Source organism: Bufo gargarizans, chromosome 2 (assembly GCF_014858855.1).
Source record: "Bufo gargarizans isolate SCDJY-AF-19 chromosome 2, ASM1485885v1, whole genome shotgun sequence".
Taxonomy (NCBI): Eukaryota; Metazoa; Chordata; class Amphibia; order Anura; family Bufonidae; genus Bufo; species Bufo gargarizans.
The window spans coordinates 183,709,716-183,732,580 of record NC_058081.1 but is presented as its reverse complement, the minus strand read 5'-3'; the positions used below and the strand labels follow the sequence as shown (position 1 = coordinate 183,732,580).

General features: G+C 43.3%; 1 protein-coding gene across 2 annotated transcripts in view; it reads left to right on the top strand.

Annotated features, from left to right (window-relative positions):
• Positions 1–1,649: 1,649 nt before the first annotated feature.
• Positions 1,650–22,865, top strand: part of SHF (Src homology 2 domain containing F) — a 281,291-nt gene continuing 260,075 nt past the window's right edge. For both annotated transcript variants that reach the window (XM_044283320.1, XM_044283319.1), the window contains exon 1: positions 1,650–2,356. In XM_044283320.1, coding sequence (XP_044139255.1) covers positions 1,697–2,356 — 660 coding nt within the window. In that variant the 5' untranslated portion in view covers positions 1,650–1,696. The remainder of the gene's footprint in view (positions 2,357–22,865) is intronic.

The window sequence follows — 22,865 nt, the reverse complement described above, 5'->3', positions numbered from 1 at the left end:
CAGTTTCTGATCGGTGGGAGTCCGACACCCGGGACCCCCGCCGATCACCTGTTTGAGAAGGCAGCGGCGGACCTGTGAGCACTGCAGCCTACTCTCAGCTTTCCATAGGCCAGTGACGACACGTGCACCAGTCACGTGGCCTAGGACCAGCTCAGTCCTATTACAGTGAATAGAGCTGAGCGCGATACCAGGCACAGCCGTATACAATGTACAGCGCTGAGCTTAGTGAGCAGGGAGAAGGCTGCGACCGCCCGTGGCTTCTCAAACAGCTGATGAGTGCCGATCCTGGGTGCCGGACCCCCACAGATCAGATACTGATGCACTGCATTTTTGAGTGTGACATGGGAACTTTCTATGATTTATTTGAGACCCTCAGCATTCTTAGGATTTCCATTTGATGAAAACCAGTCTGCTATTCACCACCATTTTGCTTCCCGCCCATTTTGACACTAAGATCATGTGCAGAACCACTATGGTCTGGGATAGATCCAATTGAATTCTATTCCTGTAGATGGCACAAGCTTACACAGGCTGTGTAGACCTGCAGCAGATTTATCACAGGGGCTCAGGCTGGGTGATACATGCCGTGCAGGGATGGACACTTTGGAAGCTGTCTTACATTTAGGACGGACAGTGGAAACGCCAAAGTTACGTAGAGGCTGGAGCAGGGGCTTATTAAGACCGGAGTCTAAAACACCGGTCTTAATATATGTGCCCCTTTTTTTCTGACTCTATACTAACTATTGGTTGGCTTTGTTTTAGATACATTTTTTATACCATAATTGAGGCACAATTTTGGCGCAAAACGGCCACATCCCTTTCTGTGACACCCCTTCCCATAAAGCCCCAACTCCTTTAAAGGGAGATAAAATAAAAAAAATGACAAACTCTAATTACTCCGCTGTTTAGACAGATTCTAGGCGCAGACACGTTAGTAAATCTGGTCCTTTTGAAAGCACAGTATAATGTTCCTTTCCCCAATCTATTTCCTTCCTGCAGGTTACCACCCTCTTATTTTTCATTTATTTTAATTTATTTTCAATCATTTTATATTATATATTTAATAATAATAATTATTATTATTATTAGGCTACTTGCACATGACTGTATGTGTTTCGTGGTTCTGCAAATTGCGGATACAGAAAAAAAATTGATGATGTTCTGCATGGCATCCGTTTTTTTTTTGGGCGGATCCGTTTTTTGGGCGTATCCATTGTAATAATGCCTATCCTTGTCCGCAAACTTGAAAAAAATAGGACATGCTCTATAATTTTTTTTGCGGGGCAACGGAATGGACATACTGATATGGACAGCACACATTGAAATGAATGGGTCCGCATCCTATCCGGAAAAAAAAACTGAACGGACATGGAAACAAACAACGTGTAGCCTCATTATTATTATTAAAATAATTTATATTGCTCAACTATTCTTCATTATTTTTATTTTCATTCTGATAGTCGGACGGAGACTCACAGTCTCTTTTGTGCTTGGATAAGATAGTGAATGAGAAACCAACTCCTCTCCCGCTGGCGGAGCGGAGGTTTCGGCCAGCAGGTGGCGCAGTGCCGCCCTCTTCCCCGCGTAGTGTGTATGTATATAACGTGCTGTGGACTCACACGGCTCATTCATACAGATGGCATCAGCTGCTCACCACGCTGCCTGCACTGACGCCTGACTGCTCGCCTGCCCCCTCATGCTGCTGAGCGGACACTCCTCGGCTCCTCCAGGCAGCAGTCCCCAGCCGCTGGACTCCACAAGAAGCGTCCGGGCAGAGCCTCCCCGCAGCGGCAGCATCAGTGGCAGAGGGAGCCCCCCAGCAGCCTCCAGCACGGGACAGCAATGCGCCGGCAGCATGGCCAAATGGATCAAGGAACACCTGGGCTTCAAAAGCTCCAAGCCGCCGCCTCCTGCCCCTCCTAAACCGGACTACAGGCAGTGCCAGGCTGGGGGGCACCACCATCACCACCACCACTCCGCAGTGCCCCAGTTCCCTGTCACCCCAGCAGGACAGCCGGACATCCTGGCGGCATATAAGCTGCAGAAGGAGAGAGACTTTGAGGATCCCTACACTACTTCTAGTGCCACAGGTTCCAGTGCCCCTATGAACTCCTCCATAGTGCCCACTGCGCCTCCTGCGCCCACTGCCCAGTCCCCCTCCTCACCTTCTCCTGAAGTGAAGTATGTGTCTCCTAAGCACAGGCTCATCAAGGTGGACACTGGGGAGAAAGGAGGTTCAAGCCCCACCAATAGCTCTAACCCTACTTCAAGTTCCTCCAGCTCTGGAGGAACCTCTCTGAAGTCTCCTCCTGCTGCATCTGTGGCCCCTCAGCTGGAGGAATGCAAACAGGACAAAGTAAGTGTGACAGATGTGCATCAGCTGCCTCCTCCTCATGGGACATGGGCTGAGTTGGGCTTACAAGTGCTGATTTATGGGTTTCACATTACTGGTCCCCCATAAACTGTGTGATCAAAGTTCACAATGTCCATAGATATGAATCAAAGGGACTTATCCTAAGGATACATGTCATAGTGAGGGTTAACAATCAATTAACTGTTTGGACCTGTTCAATAGATGGCTGAGAGAGGCTCCTACTAATGTCATACCTGGTCAGCTCTGCTCTGCCGTCCTGTGCCCCTCTTTGTACGTCTGGTTGTAAAGTTCATCAGAGGTTCTAGCTGTTCCACCCTTAGCTTTGTGGTGATATAAACTATCATTATTGTTTTGTTCATTTTCCTTACTATTTCTAGTCCTCCTATCTGAAATCAGATTCTGGAGGAGCAGCACATAGAGGGTGGAAGGCTGTCACCTTGAAGTGACTGAGGGTACGGTGCGTTGATGTAGGATAACGTTTATCAAGATCATGAAAAGACTGACAATAGGAGCTGTCATGGGGGGTGGGGTGGCGCTGAAAGGTAAGCTTAGGCTTTGAACCCTTTCACTTCCAGTTGGTACTGTCCATCTCTTTGTCTTGATGTCATAGAGCCACAAAGTGTAAGAATATGAAAGGCTTTGTGTTGAAGAGAGACTATGATGTCTATATATCCTCCTCTCCCCTCCGTGTGGCTTCATTACAGGAAGGGAACACTTCACGAATCCTTTTTTTTTTTTTTTCTTTTCAAAACCTTTCTTTTGTCCTCCTCCAGATATTTACTAGTGCTTTTCTGCGTGGAGAAGACTTTATTAGCATGCAGTGATGGGTTTATCAGATGATGTTGACACTGAGACCTTGCAGTGCAGCACATGATGTGTGGAGGGGGCACCTTGCTGGGTGGGAGGTGGGTGACAACGTGCCATAAATCAAGGAAGGTGAATAGATCTCTCTAGGGGGTTATGTGAAAGTGTCTGCGAGAGGTGTATAATCATGGACCACGTGAAGTCTCATATATCACACCTCACCCAGCCATATGCCACCATGGAGCACATTTCTGCAGATACATGTCAGTTCGATTACCATTTATCCATGTCATTAATTTCAGCGTAGCCACGGGATAATGCGCAACCGCAGAAGATCATTTCAGGGGTCATTATGAATCAAGGGAGTATTGCTAATTCCTCAATAAGACTTATTATCCCATAATAATATCTACATCCACTGATAAGTGACGTGAAATCCGCTTTATTGAGACTTAATTAAACCCCAGTAGGACTAGGCTTTATCCAGGGGAATACTGGACAGATCCCAGATTACGCTAGGATATAGATTTGAATGTCATAAATAAATCCCATTTGATATCTTCTCGTCAGACTGAAGAACCTCAAATTTAGCTTTGGTTCTGAAATCCTGGAGGATTTATGAAGTGAGTGACCCTTGGTTTACTGAGAGACTCGTCTATATGAGTGCAGTATGAATTTGTTCTGCATTGTCCACAGTTGGACCATACTATTTGCCGGTTAGGACAATAGGCAATACGAGCATCTCATTTTGTGCTGTGACTCTTGTATGGAGGGAAATAACATGTTTTGGATCAACATCTCATTACTAGTATCCTACATCCCATTAGACTATCGGAGTATGATTTAAAAATTTCTGGAAAATGCACTAATTATTGGCACTGCACCGTTTGGCTGGATTCACGTTCAGGTTTCAGATGCAGTTTCTGAAGCCAAAGCAAGGAACTGGTCCTAAGCAGAGGACATGCAGTGTATAAAGGAAAGACTGCGTCTCCTCTATTTGAATCTTGGCTTTGGCTTCAAAAACCAAACCTGAACATGGATGTTCTCCCCTAGTTTGGGTCTTTTTTTTTTTTTTTTTATATCCTATGAATATCTCCTGTAGATTTCCACCCTGCATTGCAAAGGGTGAAACCTGATTCAAATTTGCAGCTTTGTTCACATGGTTAAGAAAACCTTAAACACTACATATTCTGCAGCATAGTACTCTAGAAACGCCATCAACAGCTTCTGACTGATTTCAGTGGGAAATCTCCTCTCTAGTACATATGGAGAGGTATTTTTACGCAGCAGCTTTAAAATACATTTCAGAAGTGTCATGTTACTGCTTTATAGCATTTTCTAGGAAAGTTAAAGTCGGAAAGGGGTTAAGTAGATTGAGGAGGAGAAGGTGGATCTTGAGTGTATTTGGCAGTGGTTCCACCACCAAGTTGGCCCTTTTTTTAGCTCCTAATTACGCTACTGTTCTGACACCAATTTTTCAACCTAAGGTGGACAAGGTGGATTTTGATGCTGTGTACTCCGCAGCGGAAACCATTGTGGTTTCTGCCACGGTTGTTCGCTTGGAAAGTAGCAGACCCTCTCGAAGCTTAGCTTCATTGAATGGAGCTAAGCTGATTTCAGACAGCCGCCGCAAGCTTTAAACAGGTGGCTGCGCACGGTGCAGATTTCCGCAAGACATCTGCACTAAAATCGCACCAAAAACGCACATATTTATCGTGTTTTGGTGCATTTTTGTATGCAAGTTTTGGTGCAGATTTAATGCAGATTTTCAGTTTATCTCACCATGCCGGTGGGAAAAAATTCCCACAATTGACATGCTGCAGATTTTAAAATTTACACAGCGGGTCAGGCTCTGGGAACAAACTAAGTGTACATGAGATCTGTCAGATCCGCATCTAAGGGCACCTGCAGATTTGTGTGCAGAAAATCTGCATGAAGTATGCACCAAAACTGCACATAAATCTACTCTATTTATTGCATATTTGTTGTTTTTGTGCGGTATTTGGTGCGGATTTTCCACAGATCTCACCCTTCCATTAATAAGGGTGAAATCCGCACAAGAAAAACGCAACAAGAATTAACATGCTGCATTTCAAAATCCGTAGTGCCCACGGCACCTCCTGCGCCCACTGCCCAGTCCCCCTCCTCACCTTCTCCTGAAGTGAAGTATGTGTCTCCTAAGCACAGGCTCATCAAGGTGGACACTGGGGAGAAAGGAGGCTCAAGCCCCACCAATAGCTCTAACCCTACTTCAAGTTCCTCCTGCTCTGGAGCAGGGATCTCAAACTGCGGCCCTCCAGCTGTTGCAAAACTACAACTCCCAGCATGCCCGGACAGCCTACAGGTATCCGCCTACAGCAGGGCATTGTGGGAGTTGTAGTTTTGCAACGGCTGGAGGGCCGCAGTTTGAGATGCCGGCTCTGGAGGAACCTCTCTGAAGTCTCCTCCTGCTGCATCTGTGGCCCCTCAGCTGGAGGAATGCAAACAGGACAAAGTAAGTGTGACAGATGTGCATCAGCTGCCTCCTCCTCATGGGACATGGGCTGAGTTGGGCTTTCAAGTGTTGATTTATGGGTTTCACATTACTGGTCCCCCAAAATCCGTACAACAGGGCAATTTCCGCACCTAAGGCTACTGGCACACGAGTGCATGTGAACGCACAGAAATCCGCATGAATTTCTGTGTGGATTTACGGTCTGTGTGTTTCTGAACTTTAACCACACCAAAGTCCGCAATGTCTAATTGCGGATTTTGATGTGGATTTGATTCAGTTTCAGATCTCGCCCTTCTATTTAATAGGGTGCACTCCGCCAACATAATTGACATACTGCAGTTTTGGAAATCCGCAATACAGATCAATTTCCGCGTGGGTAAAAAAAAATCTGGAAAGTGTACATGAGAGTTGTGCAAGCTCATACACTTTGCTGGTACCGTAATACACTGCAATTTTTCCGCACGGGTGCAGGTGGCCTAAGAAGAAAGCAATGTGTGCATGAGATTTGCCTAACTTAAAGGGGTTGTCTCATCTTAGACAATGGGCGCATATCGCTAGGATATGCCCCCATTGTATTATAGGTGCAGGTCTCACCGCTGGGACCCACACTTATCTCCTAAATGGAGCCCCGCTAAGTGGTGCCTGGAGGAATTACGGTCCGGCCACCACCAAGCGCTTTCCCCATAGAAGTGAAGGGGGAATGCACTACCCATGAGCAGCCCATTCACTTCTAAAGGCCCGACAGAAATAGCCGAGCCAGCGCTTGGCTATTTTTGGCGGTCCCAAAGAAATGAATGGAGGGCGGCTGCGCAGTGCGCCGTGCGCCCCCCACCACTTTCGTTGCTCGGTTCTCTGTATAGGTGCAGGTCCCAGTGGTGTGACCCGCACATAAGGACAATGGGGGCATATCCCAGTGATATGCCCCCATTGTCTGAGATGAGACAACCGCTTTAATACACTTAACTAACCTAGTACACTGGTACTGTATTACACTATGGTTTTTCCGCATGAAATCTACATGGAAAAAACATTCGTCATCCGCACCTTGCGTAGCCACTCTTAGGGTATGTTCTCATGTGGTGAGTCCTCTGGTGTTTTGCCGCCGTATATTTGCATTTAGCAAATCCGCAATGGTGTACGGTGCAGGGAAGTGAATGAGATTTTAAGAAAATGTCATCCACACTGCGGAGAGCCTCCACCCTGGAATCTGCACATAACTTTACATGTGATGGGAATTTCAAAACTGCAAGATGTTAGGCTACTGTCCAGAGAACAGCCTGCCGGAATTCACTGGATTCAGCACTGCCGGATGTGGACAGAGTGTCCTCTGGCCCTGTTAAGTATAATGGTGTCCGGCGAAGATCCATACGCATTCCGGCAGACAAATGGAGAACCGGCTAGACACAAGCAGTCGCATGCTGTGGTTTGTGTCCGGCCGATTCTCAGCTTGTCTGCTGGAACAGCCATGCCGGAGTTTTACACCGTAGGTCTTATTTTCTATTGTGGATATCTGCAGTAGAAGGTGAAATCTGTCTACAGCACAGTCCGTACAAATCTCCACTCTTCCAATGCAGTGGGTTTTCTTGCGTCACCTGGTGGCCATGCTGTTAGTTACTTATAGCCAGCCCACTGTAGCACAGTCGTGTGCATGAGAGACTAACATCACTGCAGGCTAAAATTAGCAATCAACAATCTATACATTCTGTTTATTGAGAAAGGGCACCATAAATCATGGACAAAATACGTTGATTTCCAAATTGGATTTACAATTTCTGCAAATCTGTGGTATGGTCCACTGTATCAACCATTTAAGGTTCTATTTTTACTGACACTATTTTTAATGGTTATTCTACTCTCCATCAAATCAGTATGTTGAACCAAAATCTCCAATCTGTACTAGAATAAAATGGCAGCCGCTACTAAGTACAGGAGACGGTGTCATGCCTAATTTCTGGCATTCGTGACACTTTGTTCTAATAATTGATGAGGTTACATTGATTGACCCTCCAGTGATCAGCAATTTAGCTGAGGCGTACCCTTTTATGTCCCATCCCGACCCTCTGTCATCTGGTTTGGACTTTACGCTACCCTCTAATATTGCATTTTATTACCAAAGAACAGAGGCTTAAAAGTAAGAATTGTGCCAATGATAATCCATACAAAAATTTAAAATAAAAAATACACACTTGTACTTACCCGGAGCACCTTGTTTTCTTAAGCATTGAAATGATGCCAGGGCTGATTGCCCAGATACTTCATATCACCCATATGCATTGTGTTTGTTTTTCATGCACACAATGAGCTTGATTCTGATGGCACTAGTATACAGCAGATCATGACGTCCCACTAATTGTGTGGTGACATCTGAAATACATCTAAAATCCATAATACAGCTTTGGTAAAATTCTGCCATAAAGGCGCGCTTAACGTTCAAAGAAGTTAGCAAAGAGCGAGTGGCATTAGAAACAGCCTAAATGACTAGTTATAGTTGGCCGAATGGAAAGCTCTGTCTTCATCTAAGATGAAGATGAATCCACCCCATCTTCCTTCTCTGGGAGATCCAGCATTTGGGTGTGACTTTATTTTGAAAATGAGTTTAGCGCGTTGGTCCAAGTCAAAATGTCCTCCAGGTAAATGCAAGCCTATTGCTATTCAGCTTATCCTCCTGAGGATCCAGAACTGGCATATGAAGTTATTTGAATTGTCTGGATTTTTGTCGCTTTTCCCATAAAATTATTATATATATTTTTTTTTCTAGAATCATTAAATAGTCCTTTTGTCCATATATGCAATGTGGATTTTATTGAAAGCTGAATGTGAAATGTAAAAAAAAAATCGTGCTGGTTATCAGATCTGTTACATGTGCACAGATGGCAGCTATGGGTATTGGTCTTCTCCGTAGCCACTCTGGGATAATTCGTAATTAGCAAATAACATTCAACAGTGATCAAGAGCTACCTGTCTTGGAACGCAAAGACAGACTCTACTGTCCCACATGTGCATTTGCTAGTTTTGCAGTCTGCTGAACTCGTAAATAGGCTATTACTTCTAGATGGAGATAGACTCTTTCAAACCAGGTAAAATAGCAGAACAAATGGCTAGCCATACACTTCAAATAGTCGGCCAAATCTGCATTTGCATTGAATATATAAAGTCTGGTGAGCTGGTGCCAGAAACCTCTTGAAGCCTTGTTTCACCTAGGAGCAAAAGGATTGAGCATGTTAAAATCTAGATGCCCGGTGCTTCTCTCCTCCTGCATATGTCGCCAGGGCAGAGTCAGAAGGCCTCCATACACATAAGACGGTTGTCCGGTCGGGCTGGAATCCGTAGGTTCGAATGACCTTAATCTGATGGGTATGGTCAGCTTTAACATCTGTCCAGTCCACGTTTTTTTTTGTCCAAACGAATCTTACTATATACAAGATGTTTTATGAGAGAAACGGTCAGTGTACATAGTGCTAAATGTGGCCAGATTTGGTTGCATTTATACTGTATTCATTCATATAGTTGTCAAATGTGCAGAAAGCTCAAAGACCTTATTCTTCGACAGAACTTATCAGTTTGCTTCAAGGTTTCAGGACCGTATCCTGTGATTAGCATGTGAGTGCCAGTAAGAAGCTGGGACATAAAGAACTAGCTTTAATATAGGAAGAGTGTGGGACATGAAAGGGTTTTGGTAGGTTGCCAACCCCTTTTGCATGTATCCTATCAATGCAAATGGACCATATAGAGGGGAGTCTCTCCATTGGGACTCCTCTAACTAGAGTAAAGAGCTTCTGCAAATAGTAGCTCTCCGTCTGGACAACCTGGCTTATTCATGCATTACACGCATGTCCCATTGATTGTGATAGGCACTGAGTAATAATTCATTCTGCTGGTTTATAGAGGTTGTCCACCTTTTGGGGGGACCTCCAGCAAGACCCCCAGTTGCTGCTGGTCCCTAATGTTAAACTTCCATTTTGATGCAGGTCATGTGGCCACTGCAGGCAATGACTGGCCACAGCGGTGACATGTCCCCCTTGTGTCACGTCACAAGATCATATGACACAAGGGCGAGATGTCACCATTGGCTGCAGAGGCCACGTGACTTGCATCAAACGGGAATTTTAACAGCAGGGACCAGATTATGGCAGCTGTGGCGGGGAACCAAAGGAGCTGAAACCCAGCAGCAGTGATCAGGTAAGTATGCTTTGGCAACATGGGGGATGGTGATTTCTGGCCAAAAGGCCCTCCAAAGTTGGACAACGCCTCTAACAGCTGATTGTGGAGGATCCTAGAAGCTTAAAGACGACCTTTCACTGTTGGGAAGGTGAGCCTTTTTTTTTTTTTTTTTTTTTTTTTTTTTCCCTCCCTGACTGTGATTGGACTGTTCCACCACCAGGGAGAAGGAGACATCCACTGAGAAGCACTGACGTTGCCTTCACCCTTTACCAATGCTGTCTGTTCGGTTTGCACGCCCTGTATCCTAACGGGAGTACCAGCTGGGCAGCCGAGGGCCGTTTGAAAAAAAAAGAAAAGTTATAGCAGCATCAGCAGAGCGTACTTCGTTTGTAAAACGGTGAAAGGTCCTATTTAACCCTTTACAATCAGCTATAGCTAATTATCCAAGGACATGTAAGGCTACTCTCACACTTGCGTTTTGGGCGGATCCATAATGGATCCGTTACAGTAATACAACCAGATGCATCCGCCATGAACGGATCAGTTTGTATTATCTGTAACATAGCCAAGACAGATCCGTCATGAACTCCATTATAAGTCAATGAGAGACCGATTCGTTTTCTATTGCGCCAGTTTGTGTCAGATAAAACTTTTGGCTCAGTTTCGTCAAATGGACAGCAAAACGCTGCAAGCAGTGTATCGGTGTCCGCCTCCAGAGCGAAATACTGACTGAACGGAGGCAAACTGATGCATTCTGAGCGGGTCCTTTTCCATTCAGAATGCATTAGGGCAAAACTGATCCGTTTTGGACCACTTCTGAGAGCCCTGAACGGATCTCACAAACGTAAAGCCAAAACGCCAGTGTGAAAGTAGCCTTATAGTAGAAGAGGTTGGCCCAAATAGACAGCCCCTGTTAAACTGATGGAAAGGTAGGCAGCACGGTGGCTCAGTGGTCAGCACTGGCGTCTTGTAGTGCTTGAGTCCTAGGTTCATATCCAACCAGAGCAACATGTACATGAATTTTTTATTATTTTTTTGCCATGTTTGCATGAGTTTCCTTTGGTTCCTTTCCACACTCCAAAGACATATTGTCCTGATGGGAACTTTAGATTGTGAGTGATGATAATGTCTGTAAAGCACTTCAGAATATGTCAGCGCTTTGAGTAAAATAAAGTATTTTACTTGGACAAAACTCAGGTGGGTCAGATAGAGAACCCGAGGTTAATTGTGACACAAAGTCAGGGAGGTACAGTATGTTCTATAGGTCAATTAGCTTGTGAATTCTACGTTTTGGTAACCACCACCTCACCATATTTTCCATAAGCCGCCATTTCCAGTGCTTTTAAAGTGATATAGTGAATTAGAATTGATAAAAGTACAAGGTGAAGAGCATCTCTGCTAATATAAGTAAACTTTTTTCATATGTGACTGATAACAAAAAGTACGTATTACTTTCTAGTATTCCTAGTAGACACTAATAATTTTCACAGCATCTTAACTCCTGTCTTGCGCTCTAAACCCAGAGTTGATTATCGTATATATATTTTTTACGCTTTACATTACTTTTCCTATTTTAGACAAACCGCCCTGCTTCTAGTTAGGTCATCGTTGTCTGCAGTTAGAAACCGTGAGATTAAGTGGCTAAATGGTCCATTTGGGTTTTCAGAATCCCTAATAAAAATGCTGGCTTAAATTGCTTTACAGTCGGAATAGGGTTTTGCCTTCTCATTGCTACCGGTCTGAAATGATTGCTTCTCGAAATCCTTCCATTTATATGGTCTGGTTTCTGTGCAGTTTTTAAATCCATTTTCACTCTGACCTTTTTATGAGTGGTTCACTGTAACTCCGTCCAGCTTAAAGCATCCTATGCATAAACCTTTTCATATAATGTTGCTGTGATATTCTACTGGTAGAGAATTGTTAGTAAAATATATATATATATATATATATATATATATATATATATATATATATATATATATATATATATTCATAAAACCAGTACAATACTATTTTTGCATTATGTATAAAAAAATATAATATACAAAAAGGGGCAGAAAAGAGCAAAAGAAAAATAAGTATTTTGGGTGCCAACGGCTGTGGGGGCTATCCACCCAACCTACTTACATTAGACTTACAAGAGTCCATGGCCCTTCCAAAAATAGTATGAGTTTATTTCACCAGAAAAAACAGCAACGTTTCAATCCACTCAGTGGGATCTTTCTCAAGCATCACTGATTGAGAAAGATCCCACTGAGTAGATTGAAACGTTGTTGTTTTTTCTGGTGAAATAAACTCATACTATTTTTGGAAGGGCCATGGAATTTTGTTAGTCTATAAAATAAATATAGCTAGAAGTAAGTAGCAACCTTGCCTGTTTCAAGGAGTACAATAGTCATGGCCTATCCTCAGTCTGGGTCATCAATTTGCGATTGGTGAGTATCCGACTTATGCCACCTCTGCCAACCAGCTGTTTGAAGAGGCCCACCACGGTATAATGAGCACTGTGGCCTCCGCATAGCACTGTACATTGTATTGCAACTATGCTTGGTACTGAAGCCATACCCATTCAATTGAATGGAACTGGGCTTTACATGGACCATGTAACCGAGGAATATGATGCCACTGGCCTAGAAGAATCCACAATTCTCACAGGATCGACTCAGCCTCTTCATTCAGCTCATTGGCACTGGTGCCAGGAATTCTCCACACATCAATCAGATATTGATGACCTGTCCTGAGAATAGGTCATTGATATTGTATTCCTGGATGACCCTTTTAACCAATCAGATTCTAGCAGTCATCTGCTATGGATCTCATTAGCTGCCGTTGCTTTTTCGCTTCCTTTTGTGTATGAGGCCACAAGAGTGTCATATTAGCTCTATTTCCTTTGATATAGGTATATATTCAGTTTTATTTCTCTTGGGGCTATGCAAGATTGTAAAAGGCAGTTCCAGCTTCAAAGAAATATATAGGTTTTATATGAAATTAAAAAAGGTGAAATTTGAAATGTCAGCCATGAATGCTTCATTGATTTGGCAGTGTACTAGGTGCACTACTCGAGACTCATTTTCTGAGCTCAGAAGGGGTTTAATTTAAGTTGTAAAAGGACCAGCCATGGAGAAGTTTTCTGTAACAACTGGATGAACCGAGTCATATTATAGCTTAGTATGGCTAGTTATACAGTAGCCATAATGAGACGTTTCCATAGTATCCATACACCTTAAATGCATGATCGGTGTCATAGGTGGGTTGCGCGATGTCTGCGTTATGGAATGCTGACCTATAATGCTCTTATAGGAAATAGTCTGAGAATTTGCACTTGATGTGAGTATCTGGAACCAATCAGAAATGATGATGAAAATGTCTTTTACTTGTACAATCCTCAGTGGTCGTGTGGCGAATATGTAATGTATATTCATGTTTCATACATTTTGATGACCAGTGACAGTTCTTGCATGGCCATCTCAGGTCAGTGGTGGGCCATTCTAGGGGTTGTGGTTTCATTGATTGGACCACCTCCAAAATCGGTTTCAAAGTAAGCATACCGCCATGTAGGTAGAGACCGCTAAATTTAACCATACCGTACTTAGTGAAAATCTAGTCCTCTAATTCTACAAAATGTTTGGTTTATTTTTAAGCAAGCTAGATTTTCTGTCCACCGTGGGCAGGGCCTCTCCGTTTGGTGCACTTGGCTTCCCTGTGTCATTTCTACAAGCTCTAAAATCTCAGGGACTGTAATCAAATATGGGGGACTCTAGGCGAGGTTGCTGGTGGAGCCATGGTGTACCAAGCAGAGTGGCCCTTGCCCATAGTGCACCTAAAACTTTACTAGCATATGGCAAGGCTATGTTGTAGGGCAGCTACTTTAAAGGCAAATAACTGAAATTGAATTAAATACTTGATCACAAACAAGAGACTTGATGTTGCTTGGGAGTTGTATGACTTATACAACGTGTCTGTAAGTTACTAGCATAATCACCTCTTTCTGTACTTAAAAATGCTCTATATTAAGGTCATGTCATACCACCCATTACTGCTTACAAGCAAAGTGTCAAATTCTTCAGGAAACTTGACCTCAAAGGGACAGGTTTATGCAAATATGCATCAACATGGGTGTTTCTTGGATGACTTGATGGTGTTTTGTGATAGTGGGTGGGATTCAAATATTGGGAGGTACGATTCCTGTTGTATATAGTATTTGAAATATGCAATATGTATACAGCTGCATTCCCTTTAGAGGCATGAAAATACACTCATTGACAAAAATAAGTGATGCACCCAGTTAGAAATATCAGATGGCTGCAAAACTTGAAAGCAGAATTGTAACCACCACAGGTGTGGTCTGATAAGAAAACGGTCTTCCACAAGAGGGCACAAAGTGCTTCCCCCACTGACCTTTAAAAAGGCCCTCAGTGTGGTTAATATCGACAGTATCTTATCTTGGATCCAGGCTAGAGTTGGCCTGACGGGGTCCCAGAGCCTCCTCTCAAGTCTACAGTTTTCCCCTAATAAACTTATCAGTTTGCTCTAGTATTGTAACCACATATTATCATTACATTCAATTCCAACAACTTCTTCTTCTTCTTCTTCTTCTTCTTGGTGAATGTTGTTTTTTTTGTTTGTTTTTTTGCAGTGAATGCAGTAACCTTTGACACCACCTGTGAGCTGTCAGATATTGTAAATCATTATTATATACAGTAATGTGTGATTTTACTGTACAAGCAGTGTCACAATGAACTGTTGTGATGCATGATTCATTGAAAGATTTTAAAATGTCCTGGTTGTATTTCTTGAAAGTAATAGTATTACTTGTGGACTAGATTCCTGGAGATGGACAGTTAATCGCCATATTGGGAACATATTGATAAAGAAGGGAAAAAAATGGGTACTACCTTAGTGGCTCATAGACACTGCAAGCGTATCAGTTGATTTAGTGACATGTATGTTGATCTTAAAGGGGTATTCCCATCTCAGAACAGGGCCCCTTAAAGTATAGTAGGGAGCAGTATGCAAGTGTAGACACTCTCCATTCACCATTTTAGGAGGGTCACTCAGCTCTTTTTAGAACTCCTATAGCAGTAAATGGCAGCACGCCACACATGACTGGTGTGCTGCCCTTCACTTCATGGGCCTCCTTCTGGTGATAGAAGTGGATCCCAGAGATCTGACATTGAAGGCATTTCCTAACAATCTTCAGTTTCTATTGGATTGTTGACTTAGTCGGTCCATCAAAGATGGAACCTAATACCAGTGTTAACAAAGACTAAACTACCTTACATTTGCTTCATGAAACCTAGTACACTGTATGTGTAATCGTGTCTTGCACTTTTTTACAGTATTTTTATATTTTTTATATGGGATGAATGGTGAGCAATTTTGTCTCTTGTCTATTCATTTGTTCATTTCCTAGATCAATTGCAAAGCAAAAAAAATGTACTGCAAAAAACCAGCATTTGAACCTTATTTGTAAGCCAACGTAGGAGTAGAACCTACAGAAAAAAACAGTAATGGAAAGGTCTGTGTTTTGGGCCCACTTATGGTTTTGGCTTTGAAAGTAGCCTTAGGTAATAATATTGTAGGTCCTTATGATCTTAGACCATCATGGATCCTGAGGCCCCATATTATGCTCCCATGGTTTTGGTCTTACCTTCAGTTAAACCCTGGGTCTACTAGGCCAAGGTACTTGTAGTTACCTAAGTATCCAATAGTTCTGAACAGGAATCACATGGGTTGTTATTAACATCATATCTTCTAAAGAACACCAAAGCCGTCAGAATTAAACTCTTCATTGCTGAAGAGACCCACAGAGCTGTAGTAATGAACTCCTTTATTGCTAAAGAGACACGCAGAGCCGTTTTAATTAATCCCTCCACTGTTGTGCGATTTGCATACCCACAGAATTAAACGGCACTTCACAGCTGGAGGAAAACCTGCAAGTTTGTTACCATTTTCCTTGTTTCTGGTGGGACCCGCGGAGCTGTCTGACTGCTCTACTGTCAGATAACATCACCCATTAACCACCTGCACGATTTGTAACGTTTAGCGCTCCAGGGAGGCTGCAGATTCTTTTAAAGCTGCAGGCTCATTTAGAAACCACCTTGATTTCTCAACTGATGTTTCATAGACATGTTAATCCTTGTCCAATAATCCTCTCTGGAGCAAGATCTAAGTCTTAGGAAACATTAGGAGGTAGAAGAACGGTTGGCAGATAAACACTTGACCTTTTCATTGTAGATCGTTGGATGTGCAGGTAAAAGAGGACAGGTTGTTTATTCAAAGTGCTCCTCATGTCTGCATGGCAAGTTCTTTAAGAGAATTATTTGACAGATGATTCTTTTATTGTACGATTTATTTTTTTATTCTAATTTTTATTTGAACTTTTGGTGACTTTTTTTCTTGAGCAGGGGTCCATGTGTGTTTTTTTTTTTTTTTTTTTCTTAAAACCCAGAATGCACTAGGTATGACACTTTATTCAGACCTGAAAAATATCAAAAAAGGCAAAAACTCTTATAAAAGTGTGGGTATGTTCACACAGAGGATTTCTGGTGTGTATTTTGGCGTGGATTCTGTGCCAGAAATCAGCTCGTAAAACACATATGAATGGGGAATCCGCATGTTAAACGGTGCACTATTAAAAAAAAAAAAGCACACTGTAGAAAAAAGTTTCTTGTCCAGAATTTCTATTGAAAATGGATAGGAATGAAAACTACCAAACCTGCACCAAAAACCACGTTAGAAGATGTCCTGAAAAAAACGCCAATTCCACATATGAGGAATAGCAGGCACAAGATATGTGTTGTGTGTTTTTTTTTTTTTTTTTTTTTTTTTCTTTTATCACATCTGTGGAGAACCCTTTTAAAGGGAACCTGTCACTGGATTTTGGGTTTAGAGCTGCTAAATCGCCGCTAGCACATCCACAATATCCAGTCCCCATAGCTCTCTGTGCTTTTATTGTGTCAAAAAAAAACCTATTTTATATATATATATATATATATATATATATATATATATGTGTGTAAATGAACCTTAGATGAGTCCTGTGTCCTCCATGCTTGAGAGATGAGTCCAGCGTTCTCTGACTCTGAGCCCAGCCACGGCCACTGTGAAGGAGCCCCGCACCGCCCCGCATCCTCCGAATCTCCTCCTTGCTCCCCAACATCGCAAAGCTAGAGCTCCATAATCTCACGATATGCGAGCTAGCGCATGCGTTGTTCATTCCCTGAGGCTGATGCCAGCACAGGGAAAGAACACTATGCCGACACTGCGCATGTGCTACCTCGCGCATCGCGATATTACGGCACTCTGACGCAGGGAGGTGCTGGACTCCTTCACAGTGGGCGTGGCTGGGCTGCAGAAACGTTAGTAACAGCTCCTTTGGCTTCTTACTTGCCTCATTTACATATATATATATATATATATATATATATATATAATTTTTTTTACACAATAAAAGCACACAGAGAGCTATGGGGACTGGGTATTGCGGATGTTCTAGCGGCCATCCAGCAGCCCATGTACTCAGCTCTATACACAAAATCCAGGTAACAGGTTCCCTTTAAAGGGGTTTCAAGCGTGTAGAGTACAGTTCTACAGAAAGTATATGGGATCTGTAATCCGCACATAATCCGAAAAGCTGAAGAGGCAGAGCTCTCCGAGCAGCTTTGTATTGCTTTTATACCTGACTATTGCCTATACTAGCCTATGATGAAACCTCCTAATTCCAGAGTAACCACCCCCTTCTATAAGTACACTTGTCATCCTCTATTCCAGTTATGTCATTTTTCTCACTTTGCCTATTTCCTGTGCTTCTTTAATAATATCTGTACTTCAATCTATGATGAGTCATCTGCACTTTCGGGAAAACTACCTGTGCCTGCATTTCCTCTCATTTCTGGACTATTTTTTTTTTTTCTGATTTTAGCTGAATCACTTATTTTCAAGTAATAACACTCCGTTATTTTAGTGATGGAAAAATAGCTTCTATAGGCTTCTCCTGTCTGCCAGCTGCTCAACCGCATTAAGTGAAAATCTGTTTTGCTGATCAGCTTTTGCCTACTGACATTTAGCAGTTCTGCCTTTGTATCTTCATAAAGTCTACTATAGTATTCTGTATAATTGATTTTTGAGGCTAATTTCTCCATATACAGTTTCCGGAGCCCGCACAGCAGTGCATGGAGACAGTCGAGTTCTACTGCCTCAGTCATGTGGATCACCTTATGACACATGCTATGCTGAATTTAGCATATGACGTGCATTTGACATCATCCAAGTATGTGTGGCTAATTTCAATACTGTTCATATGTGCCCACATTGCCGGGAAAAATTTAAGTTTTAATATATGCAAATGAGCCTCTAGTGGTGGCGTTACGCCTAGAGGCTCAGCTTTCTCTGTAACTGCCACACCCTCTACATGTTGAATGACCCCGGGCCAGGCAGTGAAAGGGCTCATTCACACGATCGCGTGTGCCCCATGCTGCGGTCCGTACATAGCTGTCCTCAATGCACGGGCACCATCCGTGTGCACGCCATTTGCAGATCGTGGACCCATTGGCTTGAATGGGTCTGCAATGCGCAAGAGACTGCACTGCAAAAAAAAAAAAAGGACATGTTCTATTTTTTTTGCAGTGTGGAGGCACAGACCGAAGTCCCACAGAAGTGCTTTGTAGTGCTTCCGTGGGCTTCCAATCCATGCCTCTGCTCCGTATCTTGAGGATTGTGGTCCATAATACAGGCACAGGGCACACACAGTCGTGTGAATGAGCAATAAATGTGATGACCCCAGGCTGGCTTTGTCAATCAAAATGCAGGGGGTGCTGCAGTTGCAGAGAGGACAGAGCTTTTAGGTGTAACAACAACACCCCCGTTGCTCCTAGAGGATCATTTGAATATAGTAAAACATCATTTTTCTCAGCAATGCAGGCACATATGAACGTGTGATCAACACAGATGCATTCAGCTGCCAAGTGTACATAACAGGTCAGCCAGGTTCATAGGTACATGACTGATGCCCTTTAAAAATTGAACATCTATTTCTGTAGCAACTCGCTTCTGCACGGTGTTACTCCACATTCAGACGTACTCATCTGTTTCCAAGAATCTCATTGAATGGCCTTCCAATTTTTAAAACGCAAGGTATAAGGCTAGAGGGGCTTTTTGTGTTTAGAATTATAGCTATGGAGTACTTTTAACCTTATGTTCTATGGATTTGTACATATCTTAGTTGTTGCCTTGAAGAAACAAGTGCAACACTGCAATATTCGCGCCTTGATTCGTTTTCAGACCATATGATATTTGGTTTGCAACCTGCTCCGAGTTTCAGACTTTTCTCATGTGGCTGTGTCACTTCCAGTAATACATGCTGGATCTGTGTGTCCAGGATGCTGCTGCCTTCCCCTTGCAAACTTCTGTATGTGTGTGTACAGCCTGTGTGAGACGCTCTCCTTGGACTATCCTTTCCCCCTCCATATACATCAGCCTTTTGCTGCTATCCCCAACAATGAGATAAAGTAGAGGGAGAGCAGAGAAAGCCATCAGTGCTCTAATGGATTTATGTCAAATTCAGCACCACAGCTGTCACAGGTAGTACGGGGAAGGAAAGACAACCAAAGGGAACCACAACAAAAGACCAGGCTAGGCCCCAAACCTAGGGAACAAAGAGGTCACCTCCTAGCTATCCCCGATTCTCTCTCTAAGCTGCCAACAACATGTGCAAATCTCAAAGGTAGAAATGCACATGCACAGGAACCTGAGACTGCTGAAACACTGCACCAAACCCTCTGCTTTGGGAACAGGGAAAGGGGCAACCGGCTCCTTCCAAACGGAAGGAGCTAGTGTCTCCCTGAAGCCTAGTCAGAACAGACACACCAAGAAAAGGTAAAAGGACTTAGCTTGAGAAGCAACTGGAACAGAAGAACCACCACACAAGCAGAGCACTCCACAGAACTATCAGCCGCAGGGAAACAAGTGAGAGGCGGAACATATAAAGAGCCACCTGACTGATAATGAGCAGCATCTGCAAAGGGGTGGAAACCTGTCAGCAACAATGAAAACAAGAGAGATCTGTCAGACTCCTGAGTCTTCCGTCTATCTGAACTTCTAAGATCTCTCCCAGGGCTGGCGGTGACACCAGCTAGGTGAAGGTCTGAAAGTGTTATTGAAGTCTCTTTAGAAAGTAGCTTAATTTTGTGCTTAGGAAGCAAATAAACAATAAAAAGTACAAAGGTGTCCATAGTCTTTAGCAAGAGATTTCCTAATAATCGTATTACTATACTTATAGAGGGAAAAGTACCTATTCCCATCTATTAGCAATTAATAAAGTAATCTCTAGGCAAGTCCTTTCACTGAAGCAATTTTGAGGATATTTTCAAACTATTCACTGCTTTCTTAAGTACAGCGGGGGACAGTTACTAGGACCAGCAATTTTAGACGCTGGTCTTATTCCGTGTCCTCTGCTGCTTGATTCTCCTATGTTATGTAGGGGTGCTTTACTGGCGGCTGTGCGACTTGCCTAAATCCTACGGCAGCTCCCGTACTGGTGTAGATTTGTCATTTTCTACGACAAAAAGGCGTAGAAAATAATGAATCAGACGGTCCTGCCAGCCCGCCCCCTTCTTCTCCCACACCATGCCTCAGTTTCTCAGAAATGGCAAAAAAGGAGTAAGTGGTGTACATGGGGAGAAAAAGTTGCAGATTTTGCCGAAAAACACCTTTGTGACCAAATCTGCGCCTTAAATATGCCAAAAAGTGGCATTTATTTTTCAATTATTGACCCCCAGATTTTTTGTTTTGTAGTGGTTGATAAGAGTCCTAAAGCTGGCCTAGAGACAAAAGGTCCAACCATATACATTCTTGTTGGCCAAACCTACCAGTTTTGGTTTCGAGCTGTTGAATTTCATCAGCAGTTAGCAGTTAGTGGTGTCACATCGCGCATATGCACCACCGCTACTGAAGCCAAAGGGCAGACTCCCGAGCCGGCCAAACAGTGTAGCTCCCTGGGGCGTGCATAACTCGCCCCGCTTCCTGGAGTAAACGCATTGAGATGCAAATTGGCTGGAGGGGATGTGTATAGGGAGTGTCCTAGTGCAATAAAATACTCCATAAAGCGTAAGGCAAGGGGAGGGGGAATCCTTTTGTTATTATACATAAACGTTTTATATGCTATACTGCCCCCTTCAAATACCCGGTTTCCAATTCTGCAGTATACTGGGGGAGGTCTTCACTTGTACCACTCTGACGGGCGACCTTCTCATTTTTGGTAATTTTTTTGGGAGGACATGGCAGGGCTTTTAATTACTGGCCTAGACAAAAATGTGTGGCTAACTGAGGCTAAGGCAGTATTCTCGGAACATCCACTTGTCCAGAAGAAATACATGCCAACATTCAAAGGAACATTTTCTGAACTGACCAGATTGTACAAAGAACATATTAGTTCCTGGTGGGAGTTACAGGGTTTTGAGTACTACATTAAACAAGGCATAGTACCGCGTGGCCTACGCATCTCCTTGACTCCAGCTAGTCGCTGCAGAAGCCCTGATCTCTTAAAGAAATGGGAAAGGGAAGCAACTAATAGTTCTCTCCGTTTTATGCAGTTGTTACTAGAAGAGGAAAGGACTATACATGAGCGAGTAGAAAAAAAACTTACAGAACAGATGGAGATCACAAAGAAATTCAGCCAGGAGCCCCGAGTTTAATAATGGAGAGAATCAACTACAGAACACCATAGAGCGATATCGATACCATCTAAAAGAATGCAAACTCAAGCAATTCGCTAAGGACTCCCAAGATTTCATAGAGAACAAGGCCTATCTATTTCTCACAAATCCTGACACAACTCAAAAGAAAAAAATCAGACCTCTCCTCAACAGAGACTAAGTTATCTGATAACGAGAGAGAGAGAGAGAGACAATTGAGAACAAGGGGCAGAGGTAGGGGTGCGTATAGATCAAGAAGGAGAGGAGGCAGTTTTTCACAAAACCAAGCAACCCACTCATACTCGCCCCCCTCTTTTTTTAGAACAGGGAACACACTACCCCCTGCGCAGACAAAGTACACAACCGCCAGCAACACAATAACAACAGCGGACGAGAACCTGGTCATTAATATGTCTTCCCGTGTATTGACCCCAGTAGAAAATAACCTGCTTAGACAAGGCCTATGCTTCATACCCATGACTTAGTTTGACATGTTCTGCTGGGTGAAGGATCTCCACCTGTTTGCCCGCAAATTGAGGTGGCACAAGCACTTTTCACAGATCTAAAGAAAATGCCTCCCCAAGGAGATATATCCTGCATTGATGTGTTCATCAAACAAACCACTACTGAACTGGTGAAATTAAACCGTGCCCCACCGAGGTTTAACTGTGGTGCGGAAGAACGTAAAGTGATTTAAAAAGCTTGAGAAAGATAGATCCATCACAGTTAAGCCATGGGATAAGGGGGGGAATGTTGTTGTGATGGACACATCAATCTACAGGGAGATGTGCGCAGAAATTTTGGAAGACAGATCGCAAGATACTGGCATCGGACCCCACTAGACAATTTCAGTTTGAGTTACGGGGGATCCTTATGAAGGCCAAAGACAACTGCTTGATCAGTAAGGATGAATTTGAGTATCTCTATCCTTCCCACCCAGTGGTGGCTACCTTTTACTGTCTTCCAAAGTTCCACAAGGGCATGTCCCCGTTGAGGGGACGTCCCATCGTGTCAGGTGTGGGTAGTCTGTAGTGGGTAGACCTTCTCACAAAACTGGAGGGCATTACTGTGGAACCCAGATGGTTCCTGGCCTCAATTGATGTGGAGGCCCTTTACTCCTCTATTCCACTCGACAGTTTCATCATTTGGAGTGGGACAGAGACGGACTTTGGCAACTTTGTTGGGCGGTTAAACGTCAATTCTGTCAACTCAAGGTTTACCTCTGTCATGGTGAAGGACCATCTCCCATTTTTGAGCATTCTTATTTTCAGGGATAGTAGGGGTGGCCTCCAAACTACAATATATCGCAAACCCATTGCTAATAACTCTCTACTGAGAT